Genomic DNA, 15,232 nt, shown 5'->3' with positions numbered 1-15,232 from the left:
ATGTTAAAGTTTTGTGCAAACAAGTCAGGATGGAGGCTGAATAGAGGGGCCATTTAAAAGAGCTCCTAGTTTAGCACTCAGATCTCTGGATGAACGTGGGTGGTGCTGTGGGTTAAACCACAGAGCCTAGGACTTGCTAATCAGAAGGTTGGCGTTCAAATCCCCGCGATGGGGTGAGCTCCTGTTGCTCGGTCCCTGCTCCTGCCAACCTAGCAGTTTGAAAGCACGTCAAAGTGCAAGTAGATAAATAGGTACCACTCTGGCGGGAATGTAACCGGCGTTTCTGTGTGCTGCTCTGGTTCGCCAGAAGCAGCTTAGTCATGCTGGCCACATGACCCGGAAGCTGTACACCGGCTCCCTCGGCCAATAAAGCGAGATGAGCACCGCAACCCCAGAGTCGGCCATGACTGGACCTAGTGGTCAGGGGTCCCTTTACCTTTACCTTTACTCTGGATGAACGGAGGGTGCTTTCAGACTGTTGCTGTTTTCAGGTGAGATTCAGTCACTTCCTGACAAAAAGATTAGACTTTTTGCAATAATGAGAGTTGTGGGAAATGGACTGGAAACGGTGAGAAAACCCTTGTTTCGATGCCACATCATCTAAGCTCCCCAACATACAAATTAGAATGGATCTCGTTAAACAGCCAACGTCGTGCGATCTCACTGCAAATAAATAGCCAACATCGTCTAACCTCCCTGAAAATGAATCAGGATCAATGCTCAAGAAACTGGTCACCTGGAGGCACCAACAATCCTTCTATGCTACGCCAGGTTTTGTAGTTCTTATTTATTTTCCTACACCCTGTACAAATTACCTTTAAGGACAAGGACTCTCAAGGTAGCACACATTTTTTAATAATTAAATGATGTAATAAAAGCACGTTGAAAACTACTGAAAACAGCTGCAAAATAAAAGAGTTAAAAACCAGCAACAGATAAACACATACTTGGCTTTAGCTTTTCGGAACACGGTGAACATGGTGATATGAGGCTTTTCCTATTTTGGAAATATTTTTTCGCTGCTTATCTGTATGTCTGAATTCTTACAGCTAGTCGGAAAAGTCATTTGGCTTTCTGTAAACAAAGTGGAGCTCTTTGGTTTATATTCTTGTGCCCAAGTTGCCACCTTTACATCCTGGCTGTGCTCCTCCTCCTCTAACAGCAGACAGAGCAATACAAATAATTTAGGCAGGGGAGTTTTTTCCTAGCAGGGAGATAATGTGTTACCTGCTTAATTACATCATGGTTGCCATTGCTTAAGACAGAATGCTTTGTTGGCAACCCTACATTTATATAAACCAAATATAATAAACATATTGAAGCAGTTCATATAAAAAGCAGTAACATAAGCATGCCTATATTATAGTTCTTCAAAGAGGAACATTAACAGTGCAATCCTAACCTAATGTCTACTCAAAAGTACCGTATTTTTTGCACCATAACACTCACTTTTTTCCTCCTAGAAAGTAAGAGGAAATGTCTGTGCGTGTTATGGAGGGAATGCCTACGGGTGGCATGCCTACGGATTTTCCTCCTCTAAAAACTACATGCGTGTTATGGTCGGGTGCGTGTTATAGAGTGAAAAATACGGTAAGTCCTATTGAATCCAGAGAGCTTACTTCCGGTCAAGCAGGGTAGAGAATGCAGCCTTAAACACTACACTGTGTTTTAAAGTGTTCCAGTTATTCAACAGACATTTAAAGCACATGACTTCCCCCGACAGAATCCTGCGAACTTTAGTTTCCTCGCAGAACTAGAGTTTCCAACACTTTGAACAAACTACAGTTCCCAGAATTGTTTGAGAGAAGTCTTCTGCTTTAAATTTTTGGTGTGGATCTGTCCTTAATTTATTGAGAGGAATGAATTTATTGAGTTGTGGCAAACCTGGTGCCTTGTGAACTCTCACTCTGCAATGCGCTTGAGAGCCGCAGGAGATTACATTGAGCTCAGGTGGGAAAACTGGCCTGCTCAGAATCCAGAGTTTGTCAGCTGACTCTGGAGTAGCACAAAGCAAACTTCCTGTAGACGGTAAAGAATCCACCAGGTTCCTGTTCAGTACTTTTCCTTTGGAGATAGGAATAAAGTCGTTTGCTTGCCCACATATCTCATCCAGAAAACACCTTTGAATTCCAGCTGCAGAGGACTTACCTGTCTCTCCAGGTAGGTCAAGGGCTTCTCTCCTACTTTACAGGAGTTTAAAGAAGCTGTGGATTTTGTTTCGAGGTGGACTGACAAGTGTGTGTGTGTATGTTGGAGGAGAGAGAAATTCAGAGCAATAAGAATGTGTAGTGTGCTCAAAACCCATGAAGCCATGCTTAATAGTTTGTTTTGTTTCTAAAAAAGCAGTAAGTGCTGCATTCTGGCATCCAAGAAATCTATCCCCTTTGGGTGTGGAGGAATTACATCAGCCTTCCCCAACCTGGTGCTCTCCAGATGTTTTGGACCGCAGTGCCCACCAGCCCTCGGGCAGGGATGATGGGAACAACAGGCTAAAACATCTGGAAACTGCCAGGTTGAGCGCCGGCTGCATTAAACACTCAGATGTGAAGGTAGCAGCCAGGCTGTTTAGAAGCGAGGGGAAAGCACACCTTTCAGCTGGCTGGCTGCTGCAAACAGCGGGAATTAGTGGCTGTTTTTATCTCCACACTCCTGTGTTTCCTTGAACGCTTAACAAACCTGCTGGGTAAGAAAAAAAAACTTTTGTGGACCACTGCCTGCTCTGTCAAGATGCAGTCTTAAAGGTGCCAGTGGACTCTTTGGGGTTTTCTTTTCACTGCAGGAAAACCAGATCATTCTGTTCTTCTGTGTACATGGCCTTTCATTAAAGTCCTGGCCCATCTAGCTTAGTATTGTCTACACTGACTGGCAGCAGCAACTCTCCAGAGTTTCAGACAGGGGACATTCCCCGCCCTACCTAGGACCTTCTGCATGCAAAGCAGATGCTCTACCATTCAGCTACCGTCCTTCCCCTAAAAATGAATTAAGATCCTAGTCCTTATGGTTTTAAAAGTGGCAGAGCGTGCAGGGCAGATGCTCTACTACTGAGCTACAACTCATACTCCTCCAGTGTCTTCAACAGATGCACGGCATCCAGAAATATAGCTGGCAAAGCTTTCCCTGGTATGGTGATAAAGTAATGGGGAAAGATTCAGCTGTTACACTTACTTTATGATAATCTGCCCATGGCCAGAGGCAGGAGGCAGAGGGGCAATGGTCGGTGAAACCCCGCCACCACTTACAGTTTACATCACTCTTAACTTCTTCCTCATTCCTGTCAAGGCTGATGAACTCTGAGGCTGCCCATCTGATGAGATGCTTGCAGCAGATCCATAAGGTAAGGCTATTGGTGGCAATTAGCCACAATGTTCTCATAACTATAATTAAGGGACCCTGCACTTCTGAATTTGCTAGTACGCTACCGTCCCAGGTATGGTGACTGATCTGCCACTACAAGCAGAGGCGTATCTTCTCCCCCACCCTGTGGAAATAAGTTGGTGCCCACCAACTGCTTCGGGCAACTATTTATTCAATTGATTAACTGCTTTCTGCATAAAGAGCCTCTTTAGAACACAAAGCATAAAGTCAGGTGAAAATACCAATACATCACAATAAAATCCATAGAATAACCTTCAGAAGAGACCCAGTTAAACCAGTGGCGTAGCGTGGGGGTGCAGGGGGGGCCAGCCGCACCGGGCACAACATCTGGGGGTTAGGGTTAGGGGGCGCAAATCCACGGGTTAGGGGGCGCAAATTACTTGCCTTGCCCCGGGTGCTGACAACCCACGCTACGCCACTGAGTTAAACAACAGCAAAACCCTATAATTAATAAACAGCACCATCGTCATCTGTGCAGACTGGGGTTGATGGAAGTTGTAGTCCAAAACAATGGGGGGGAGGGACACAGCTGGAGGTATGGTATGCAGGTAGCACTGTGGTCTAAACCACTGAGCCTCTTGAGCTTGCCAATTGGAAGGTCGGCGGTTGAAATCCCAGTGATGGGGTGAGCTCCCGTTGCTCTGTCCCAGCTCCTGCCAACCTAGCGGTTTGAAAGGACACCAGTGCAAGTAGATAAATAGGTTCCGGTAATTGGCATTTCCATGCGCTCTGGTTTCCGTCATGGTGTCCCATTGCGCCAGAAGCGATTTAATCCTGCTGCCCACATGACCCAGAAAGCTGTCTGTGGACAAATGCCAGCTCCCTTGGCCTGAAGACGAGATGAGTGCTGCAACACAATAATAATAATAATAATAATAATAATAATAATAATAATAATAATAATAATAATACCCCGTCCATCTGGCTGGGCCCCCCCAGCCACTCTGGGCGGCTTCCAACAAAACACTAAAATACAATAACCTATTAAACATTAAAAGCTTCCCTAAACAGGGCTGCCTTTAGATGTCTTCTAAAAGTTTGTAGTTATTTTTCTCTTTAACATCTGGCGGGAGGGTGTTCCACAGGGCGGGTACCACTACCGAGAAGGCCCTCTGCCTGGTTCCCTGTAACTTGGCTTCTTGCAGCGAGGGAACCGCCAGAAGGCCCTCGGTGCTGGACCTCAGTGTCCGGGCTGAACGATGGGGGTGGAGACGCTCCTTCAGATATACTGGGCCAAGGCCGTTTAGGGCTTTAAAGGTCAGCACCAACACTTTGAATTGTGATCGGAAACGTACTGGGAGCCAATGTAGGTCTTTCAAGACCGGTGTTATGTGGTCTTGGCGGCCGCCTCCAGTCACCAGTCTAGCTGCCACATTATGGTTCCAGTAGTAGATAGGTAGCCGTGTTGGTCTGCCATAGTCAAAATAAAAAAATTCCTTCCAGTAGCACCTTAAAGACCAACTCTCTCAGCTCTCTCAGCTATCTGCCAATCTCCCATTCGCACCCTCCCTTCTGAGTAACACCCCTCCCCACCTTCCCACTATATAGAAGGATCTGGCAACTTCTGTTTCAGTGTATCTGAAGAAGTGTGCATGCACACGAAAGCTCATACCAAGAACTAACTTAGTTGGTCTTTAAGGTGCTACTGGAAGGAATTTTTTTATTTTGCCACATTATGGATTAGTTGTAATTTCCGGGTCACCTCCAAAGGTAGCCCCACGTAGAGCGCATTGCAGTAGTCCAAGTGGGAGATAACCAGATCATGTACCACTCTGGCGAGACAGTCCGCGGGCAGGTAGGGTGAGGCCATAGACGCCTTTGACTGGACTTAACCATCCAGGGGTCCTTTTTACATTTTAGCCTGGTGTGGGCAGTTTTGAGCCTTTCTTCTCTCCTATTCTTACAAGTTAAACCTATGCCCTGTTTTGCGTTCCTTGTTCCTGTCCTTTGTCACTTTCTCCACTCCTTCAGTCTTCTGGGACAAAAAAACCCCTTTCAAATGCTGATTGCGGGATTATTATTTTTTTACTGCCTGGCGGTGTGTTTGGCATCTTCCCCCCTCTGCTGGTTGAACTTAGTCATTGCACCGGCATATGTGGGTCAGCCCTTTGATTCGTTTCAATTCTCTTGGGGACTCAGCGCCTTTCAAAGAAGTGTGCTTTATGTGTTGCATAACTTTGGTTTTTGCTCCCGGGTTCCCAGTGTGTTGTTTTTCCTTCTCTGTGGCAAGCGTCAAGTCTGGAGGGAGAGAAGGCACTCATCATCTTATATAGGAACCAACGGATTGGAGAAATAGTAATTTTTGGTGTGCTTGAAGCCCTAAGAGAGGATTTTTTAAAAGCCTCCCTCAAATCTCTCTTTAATTCTTGCACATTCAACAGATGCAGCCAGGACAAAACTGGTTTCCCAACTCTTCTTTGCCTAAAAATTTGCTCTTCCCAAAACCAGTTTCTGAATGATTGGCTGGACCAGGCCCTGAATGTGGCCCTGAAGTCCTGTTGTGTGTTTTTTTTAAAAAGTTAAATCTTTTTGTTGTTGTTGTTAACTTTGTTTGTGTTAAATATGTATTCTGTAGTTGACCACCTTTGTAATGTTTTATTTTGAAATATTTAGGATAATATTTTAAAAAGGTAAAGGGACCCCTGACCATTAGGTCCAGTCGTGGCCGACTCTGGGGTTGCGGCGCTCATCTCGCTTTATTGGCTGAGGGAGCCGGCATACAGCTTCCGGGTCATGTGGCCAGCATGAGTAAGCCACTTCTGGCGAACCAGAGCAGCACACGGAAACGCCATTTACCTTCCCGCCGGAGTGGTACCTATTTATCTACTTGCACTTTGACGTGCTTTTGAACTGCTAGGTTGGCAGGAGCAGGGAACGAGCAATGGGAGCTCACCCTGTCTCGGGGATTCGAACCGCCAACCTTCTGATCTGCAAGTCCTGGGTTCTGTTGTTTTCACTGTATACTCTTTATTTGACTTTCTTCAGAAATGTTTGATACTGGATTGTTTTACAGTATTGATATTTTAATATGCTGTAAACCACACACACACACACACACACACACACACACACACATATATGAGAGACAATAATAATAATAATAATAATAATAATAATAATAATAATAATAATATGGCCCTTGAGACTCTCCCCAGGACACACCCTGCCCCATGAACAATCTGTCTAATGTTGAACCTGACCATTGGTCCATCTAGCTGAATCATCCTGATTGGCAGCGGTTTTCCTTTCCAGGAGATCAAGATCCTTCTGATCACTTGCTTCCTGAGATCCCTTCAACTGGAGGTACCACAGACTAAACATGGTGTGGTCTGTAGTGCAGGCTGCTTCTCCCTCTTTGAATGCTTGGGTTTAGTTAATGCTGCACAGTCTGTAAAGCCTTGAAGGCTCCTGTGAGCACACAGGGATGCACCAGAATTTCCAGGCTCAGCACACCTGTGAAACTCGAAGCCTCTTCATCTGGACTCTCCATAGGACACACAAACACCTGCTCTGCAAACTCCTTGAGTGTTTTCGTCTGGCTGCAACGGGCATTTGAATTCTGATAATGCTTCTTGCTTGACTGAATAGAGGATGGAGGAGGGTGTCTGAGAGTGCAGAAACTAGCTCGCTTTACAAAGTGGGGAAAAACCTTCATTGCTTTCCCTACTTTTGGCAAAGCTTCTAGCCCTCAAGGCAGTTGCCTTAAGGGAATGAGGCAGATTTAACTTTTCTTAGAGAAAAGTGCCCCTAAATTGCTTCCAGGCAATCCTCTCTACTGAGGGTTCATTCTGACTTTTTGGTGGGGTGGTTATAAGATGTTGCACCAAGCAATTCTTGCCCCGTGCTTTTTCCGCGTATTTCCCCATCACTTTCCTTACTGCAAAAAGTGTGATTTTTATTTTGCGGGAGAAGAGAGTTTGGTGCACCAGAGTCTACTTCAGTAGCACAAGCTGAATCTGCTGATATGCTTGTTCGATCCACTGCTAAAGCAGCAGCTGTCTGGAAGCACCCGAAATAAAGGAAGAGGAGGCAGGAGTAGGGTATTAGCATGTGTGCCTAAGGGCTGAAACTGCCACTTTTATTTTGGGGAGAAAAAAAGAAAAAAGAAAGAAACCTTTATTTTTAAAGATGCCAAAGCGTCATGCAGTAGCTAGCAAGCTTCTGAGTCCAGCAGAACTTTTCATCGGGTTGGATATTAAGCAATGCAGGAATGAGGGAGAAAGCTGACTTTCTATTGAAACTACAATGTCTGCATGGTTCAAAAGCTCACTTTTGTCACATTGTCTTAGGAGTGTTGCTGTTTGGATTGCTGTGATGTCTGCCTGCGTTTCAGAGTTTGCTGTTGCTAGTGATCCAGCTCTGGTGTGCAGAGATGAACATACCAAGGACTTTGGTTGCAGTATCTCTCTCCCTCTTTCCCCTGTAGGTATTCAGCAATGCCAATGAAATCCTCGCAGGCATCAGTCAGCCATCTGTGTGCAGCGAGGTGCTGCTGTCTGCACCAGGGACTGCATATATCCTGGGTATGGTATGGATTTGTGCCTATAAAAAAAAGGCCCAGTGTCACAACCTCTACTGCCTATTGGTCTCCCTTTCCGGAACTTGGGGGGGGGGGCTGTTCAGTGAAGCTGACTATTAGAAGATTTGAGACAGACAAAAGGCAGTAGTTCTTCACACAATTATGGAACTCGCTGCCACGGGAGGCAGTGGGGGCCGAGAAACTTGGATAGCTTTAAAAAAAATTAGACAAATTCATGGAAAAGGCTAACAAATGGCTATGCTCTGCCTTCATGGTTGGAGACAATGAATAACAGCTGCTGGAAAGCTCAGGAGCAGTGATGTAGCGTGGGTTGCCAAGGCCCGGGGCCACGTGGAAGGAAGGAAGGAAGGGAAATGGATGGAAAAGGATGGAATACGCATTCAAATTCAGCTGCATTCGCACCACCCAGGAGATTGCAGCTGTAGAAATAAGAAGACTCATTTTCATTGACCGGAGAGGTCACTTCCTGGTTCACATGGAGAAGCTATTTTCATTAGACCCCAGCTAGGGAAGTACACAGCTGTAAGAAGAAGAAAAAAGCTCAAGACTCTTGAGCTTGCTGATCAGAAGGTTGGTGGTTTGAATCCCTGCGACGGAGTGAGCTTCCGTTGCTCTGTCCCAGCTCCTGCCAACCTAGCAGTTTGAAAGCACACCAGTGCAAGTAGATAAATAGGTACCGCTGCGGCAGGAAGGTAAACGACGTTTCCATGCGCTCCGGTTTATGTCACGGTATCCATTCCGCCAGAAGCGGTTTAGTCATGTTGGCCACATGACCTGGAAAGCTGTCTGCAGACAAACACTGACTCCCTAGGCCTGAAAGCGAGCTGAGTGCCGCAACCCCATAGTTGCCTTTGACTGGACTTAACCGTCCAGGGGTCCTTTGCCTTTCTGCACAGCTGTATTGAGACAGCACCAGGTGATGAAATTTTGCTCCCCTAACAAATTTGCAACCGCTCCTGTAGCCACTCCCCAATGCTACACCGCTGCACAGGAGGAGAGGGTTCTTGTGGTCCTACTTGTGGGCATCCCATAATGGGCATCTGGTTGCCCATTGTGAGAGCAGGATGCTAGCCTAGATGAACCACTGGCAGCCTAAATTTGCCGATAGGCAAGCTGGATCTTACCCACAAAACAGTGGACTTTGGGAAGTGGCTGTTGCAGCAAGGCTTGCAATATGTGACCTGAACCCTCAGAGGTGATATCCTCCCTCGCTAATTCTTTTCTAAGTAACTCCACTCCACTGGTTTATGCTTGTGCACGTGCAAATCTATATCCCAACAGCTGCAGAGGACGACTTTCCTTGCTGTTTCTTTTTTTGCATCCAGGGTTGTCGGAAGTGTACCGGGTCTCCAAGCGCTTGGAAGAAGGGATGAAGGCTCGGAAAGCAGAGAGCGAAGCCCTGCTGCATTGTCTGCGCAAGGTGGATCTGGCCTGGAACAACCTCCTGTCCTTTCTCGCCTTTGGCCATTCTGTATTCCAGATGCTGGTAAGGACGTCTTGGGACACGGGTGGCGTTGTGGGTTAAATCACAGAGCCTAGGACTTGCCAATCAGAAGGTTGGCAGTTCGAATCCGCACGACGGGGTGAGCTCCTGTTGCTCAGTCCCTGCTCCTGCCCACCTAGCAGTTCGAAAGCACATCAAAGTGCAAGTAGATAAATAGGTACCAGTCCGGCAGGAAGGTAAATGGCGGTTCCGTGTGCTGCTCTGGTTCGCCATAAGCAGCTTAGTCATGCTGGCCACATGACCCAGAAGCTGTATGCCGGCTCCCTTGGCCAATAAAGCGAGATGAGCGCCGCAACTCCAGAGTCGGCCACGACTGGACCTAATGGTCAGGGGTCCCTTTACCTTTGCCTTTAAGGACGTCTTAGTGGATACATGAAGAACACCTGGAGGCAAGGGCTGGCACTGACCCCACCTCTCCCTCTGCTTGGCTTATTTGGTGGGTTTCTCTCTGATGACAGCTTGTTTACATAACCTCAAAAAATTCTCCAATTAAAACAGGGACGTCCTAAGGAACAGCAGGACATTCTGGGATCCAGTCAGAAACTGGGATGGCTTTTGTAAACCCGGGACTGTCAAAACTGGGACACTTGGAGGGTCTGTATTTATTTGACCTGCTGAGGCTTGGTCAATGGCACTCTGGGAAATGGTGTCATCATTCCAGCGGTGAAATAAGCAGCAGCTTATTTATTTGTCCCTTAGGAAGATAGAAAGCTGTCAAACAGAACTGGGTCATCTAGCTCAGGAATGTCCACACCATCAGATCATTCTGTTCTTCTGGGTACATGGCCTTTCATTAAAGTACTGGTCCGTCTAGCTCAGTATTGTCCACACTGACTGGCAGCGGCTCTCCAGGATTTCAGGCAAGGGGACATTCCCAATCCAACCTGGAAATTCTGAGATTGAACCCAGGACCTTCTGCATCCAAAGCAGGTGTCCTGCCACTGAGCTACAGCCATTCACTGTGCTGAATCAGACTCTTGGTCCATTGAGCTCAGTGCTGCCTACACTGACTGGCAGCAGCTCTCTGGGGTTTCAGGCAGGGAGTCTTTCCCAGTCCTACCTGGAGATGGTGGGGATTGAACCCGGGACCTTCTGCATGCAAAGCAAGTGCTCAACCACTGAGCTACAACCTTCTTCACCATCTCTCTCAGCATTGCTTACTCTGACTGGCAGTGTGCCTCTTCAGAGTTCTGAAGAGCTGTTCGACAGTGGAATTTGCTGCCAAGGAGTGTGGTGGAGTCTCCTTCTTTGGAGGTCTTCAAGCAGAGGCTTGACAACCATATGTCAGGAGTGCTCTGATGGTGTTTCCTGCCTGGCAGGGGGTTGGACTCGATGGCCCTTGTGGTCTCTTCCAACTCTATGATTCTATGATCCTTGACCAAGTGCCTGGGTTGCTGATTTGGCCTTTGGGGGAGAGAAAGCCAGGTTCTGACACTTTGGGTGCCCCCCTACCGTGTTGACTTTGCTTACAGAATGTTAACCTGCTGGAGCCGTCTGGTGAAAGTGACTCTCGCTTGTCCGCTTCTGACCTAGCACCCGAACCAGTCTGTGGGGTTTGCCTAACTGAGGTGAAGCGGGAGCCCCAGGTGAACTTATTCATTTTCTAATTTGTTTCACACATGGAATGGGGAATCTGTGGTCCTCTAGATGCTGGTGTTAAAAGTGCCAGACTAGGGACTCAAGAGAGCAGGGTTTGAATCCCCACTCAGCCATGAAGCTTGGGCCAATTGCTGCCTTTCAGCCAAACTACCTCACAGGGTTGTTGTGGGGATTAAGTGAGGAGTACCTTGTACTGTACACTGCCTTGAGCTCCTTAGGAAAAACGGTTGGGATGTGATTATAAATAAGCATGTCTATTCTTATCACCGTCACGACTACTACTATTTGGTAGTAGTATTTTAGTTGCTTGTTATCCAAATGTAAGGGACGCGGGAGGCACTGTGGTGTAAACCACTGAGCCGCTTGGGCTCACCGATCAGAAGGTTGGCGGTTTGAATCCCCACAATGGAGCGAGCTCCCGCTGCTCTGTCCCAGCTCCTGCCAACCTAGCAGTTCGAAAGCACGCAAGTGCAAGTAGATAAATAGGTACCACTGCAGCGGGAAGGTAAACGGTGTTTCCGTGAGCTCTGGTTTCCGTCACAGTGTCCCACTGTGCCAGAAGCAGTTTAGTCATGCCGGCCATGTGACCTTTAAAGCTGTCTGTGGACAAACACTGGCTCCCTTGGCCTGAAAGCGAGATGAGCGCCACAACCCCATAGTCGCCTTTGACCATCCAGGGATCCTTTACCTTTATCCAGATTTTAAAATGACCATAATAGTTGTCGTTAAATTTATTGCCTTCCCTTCACTGGCAGGTCCCAGGGTGGGTTACATCAGCTTAAAATGCAGAATTAAGAACTGTTGAAACATCACAGTCAGAGGAATACGGTGGGTCCTGAAAACTCACATCTCAGGTGTTCAAGGCTTGTTTAAAGAAGAACATTTTCAGCGTTTATTGAAAGCTGGAGAATGAAGATGCCAGGCACACTTCTGTGGGGTACAAAACAGAAGCATGAAAACAGAAGAACACCCTTAACAGCCACAATAAGCTTTGGCAGCACATCTTAGTCTATGAGATGCCTAGGGGAAAACACAATTCTGTAACTGGCGTTGAAAAGATCTTGCCAGGGAACTGCCATCAGAGGCACGGGAGAAGGAGAGGGTCTCTGATTCTGCAGGGGAAGGTCCCAGCGCTAGGGGGAGACTCAGCTGGGAAAGAGGGGAAGAGAATGAGTGTAACACCAGGGATCCAGGAGAGCAACGGGATAGGGAGGTGCAGGGGCTCCAGGACTCTTCTTTGGAAGTTAGTGAGGAGAGCCCAAGCACCCCGCTGCCCACGCCCACCCTGCGCAGGAGACTCCCGCGCAGTGAGAGGCGGAGACGATTGGGCGTCAAACAACTCTTATGTTGGCAACGCTTTAAGAAACGCCCACAGACAGATTCTACGAGTGACTAAGGGCAGCCACGCTGAGATGGGCTGTGCAGTCCGGAGGGTTTAACCAGGCAATCTAATGCTCAAACGGAGCAGGATTACGCACGAGTAACTCCCAGCCATTATAGATCTTAATGAAGGTTTCAGGTGGATCACACTGGGAAGGGTATCCTGCAGACAGGGAGCCATGACCAAAAAGGCCTTATTTATTTTTCTTTGCCTTCTCAGGTGAGTTCTGGAAACTCAGATCCTATTATGTATGAAGGTAACTGTTATCATGCCAGCTGCGCCAATTTCTGGCTGAACTGTGTGGATGCCACTTTGCCAGGAGGGACGTGATTCTTTTTTCTCTCCCCCCCCCAACTTTCTGAATGTACTCCAGTCGTCAGTTTCTTTGGAGGTTGAGAAGATCTGGAGACACAAACAGAGACTTTTGGAAGGCTACAGAATCATCTTCCAAGGTTTCATTTGTGGTGGGAAGTATCTTTGGAGAGACAAAACAAGATTGCGTGAAACCAGACTTGTACTTTTCTGTTCATCAAAACAATCTTGTTTTTTAGGATGCTTTAAAATGTGCCCAGGAACAACCTGTTTTCTAATTTATTTCGAGCACTTCTCTATCTGTATTCTGTGGTTTGCATCCAGACTAAATCAGTGGTGGTTCATCTATGTGAGCATCAGTGAGCACAGAATCTTTTTGCACGATTGATGTTGTTGGTGAAGCTTCTACCTCAAGTGACAGCTTTTTGGATCTGCTGTGACTTTTTCTGCCCACCCAACCAAACGTCTGCTAGATGTTTTGGACTACAATATATAATTCGGTATTTGAAAGATTGGTATTAGTAATTGTATTATAATTTGGTATTGTTATAATGAGGCTGTTATTGGATGGTAATTGAAAATGAATAACAATTATTATCAGCCTGGTGACCACCAGAAGTTTTACACTACAACTCCCTTCAGCTCCAGAACCATGCTGGCTGAGAGTGATGGGAATTGTACTGTAGTTTAAAACTTCTGGTGGTCACCAGGCCGGACTAGGGCTTAGCAGTGTGAGACCTGACCCGGGCAGCCACGATTTACATCCCTGGTATCTTTGCTCCATTGCCAATTGTATGCCATCTTACTTTGGTCCGACTGAATTGAATTAGCCTTGCCCTTGAGTAAGTACGTAGCATGACATTTGCAACCAGTATCGCCAAATAAAGTCTTAATGCAGGTCTGTAGCCTGAAATAAGGTGAGGGTAAAGAGGCCTAAGGAAATACTGTAAAATGCAAGCAGTCTTTTATTTTACTAATTAAACATATTGTTCAATTCTATTAATATAGGTGCTCTGTGTGCAAGTCAATTGATGAACCTAATACTAGTTCTGCTGGCTTGCCTGCCTGCCTGTGTGCTCTTGCTGGGCAGCTCCCTGCCAAGCCACACAGATCAAGGAAGGAAGGAAGGAAGGAAGGAAGGAAGGAAGGAAGGAAGGAAGGAAGGAAGTGGGTAAAGGAGGAATGGGCAGCCAGGCAGGGGACAGACATGCTGCACACTCACATGTGCCCCCTTGCTTCTCTGGGAGGCAAGCCAGAAACAGAGGGTGGCGCCCGGCTGGGGGGAGGCGGCAGACTGAGGGAGGGAGGGAAGCAGGAAGGGGGGCAGGGGAATATTGAGGGTGCTGTGCTCCCAGAAGAAAATGAAAGGTAAAAAAGATCTTTTCAATGCCAGTTAGAGAATTGTGTTTTCCCCATGGCATCTCATAGACTAAGATGTGCTGTCAAAGCTTATTGCAGCTGTTAAGGGTGTTCTTCTGTTTTCATGCTGCAATGCATTTGTGCCCCACAGAAGTGTGCCTGGCACCTTCATTCTTCAGCTTTCAGTAAACACTGAAAAAGGCACGCGGGTGGCGCTGTGGGTTAAACCACAGAGCCTAGGACTTGCTGATCAGAAGGTCAGCGGTACGAATCCCCATGATGGGGTGAGTTCCCGTTGCTCGGTCCCTGCTCCTGCCCACCTAGCAGTTCGAAAGCATGTCCAAGTGCAAGTAGATAAATAGGTACCACTCCGGCGGGAAGGTAAACAGCATTTCAGTGTGCTGCTCTGGTTCGCCAGAAGCGGCTTAGTCATGCTGGCCACATGACCTGGAAGCTGTCTGTGGACAAACGCCGGCTCCCTTGGCCAATAAAGCGAGATGAGCGCTGCAACCTTAGAGTCGGTCACGACTGGACTTAATGGTCAGGGGTCCCTTTACCTTTACCTTTAAACACTGAAAATGCTCCTCTTTAAACAAGCCTTGAACACCTGAGATGTGGGTTTTCAGGACCCACCGTATTCCTCTGACTGTAATGTTTCAACAGTTTTTAATTCTGCATTTTAAGCTGATGTAACCCACCCTGGGACCTGCCAGTGAAGGGAAGGCAATAAATTTAACAACTACAACTATTATGGTCATTTTTTAATGTGGATAAAGGTAAAGGTAAAGGACCGCTGGATGGTTAAGTCCAGTCAAAGGCAACTATGGGGTTGCGGCGCTCATCTCGCTTTCAGTCTGAGGGAGCCGGCGTTTCTCCACAGACAGCTTTCCGGGTCATGTGGGCAGCAGGACTAAACCGCTTCTGGCGCAACGGGACACTGTGATGGAAACCAGAGTGCACGGAAACACCGTTTACCTTCCTGCCACAGCGGTACTTATTTATCTACTTGCACTGGTGTGCTTTCGAACTGCTAGGTTGGCAGGAGCTGGGACAGAGCAGCAGGAACTCACTCCGTTGTGGGGATTCGAACCACCGACCTTATGATTGGGAAGCCCAAGAGGCTCAGTGGTTTTAGACCACAGAGCCACCTGCATCCTTCAGA

The 15,232-nt window shown here is 47.2% G+C and overlaps 1 protein-coding gene across 2 annotated transcripts; it reads left to right on the top strand.

Annotated features, from left to right (window-relative positions):
• The first annotated feature begins 2,016 nt into the window (after window positions 1-2,016).
• Window positions 2,017-13,714, top strand: LOC308576011 (synergin gamma-like). 2 transcript variants are annotated; one of them, XM_081175204.1, is made up of 7 exons: window positions 2,017-2,160; window positions 3,280-3,334; window positions 6,628-6,678; window positions 7,802-7,898; window positions 9,241-9,401; window positions 10,892-11,005; window positions 12,619-13,714. In XM_081175204.1, exons 2-7 carry the CDS (start codon window positions 3,284-3,286, stop codon window positions 12,727-12,729), a joined length of 585 nt encoding a protein of 194 aa, XP_081031330.1. In that variant the 5' UTR covers window positions 2,017-2,160; window positions 3,280-3,283; the 3' UTR covers window positions 12,730-13,714. The 2 variants fall into 2 exon arrangements, with proteins under 2 accessions (XP_081031330.1, XP_081031331.1); XM_081175205.1 differs by lacking the exon at window positions 6,628-6,678.
• The last annotated feature ends 1,518 nt before the right edge of the window (window positions 13,715-15,232 follow it).

The sequence above is a fragment of the Podarcis bocagei genome, assembly GCF_964188305.1.
Source record: "Podarcis bocagei genome assembly, chromosome: 16".
Lineage (NCBI taxonomy): Eukaryota > Metazoa > Chordata > Lepidosauria > Squamata > Lacertidae > Podarcis > Podarcis bocagei.
This window is presented reverse-complemented; position numbering and strand designations above follow the sequence as displayed.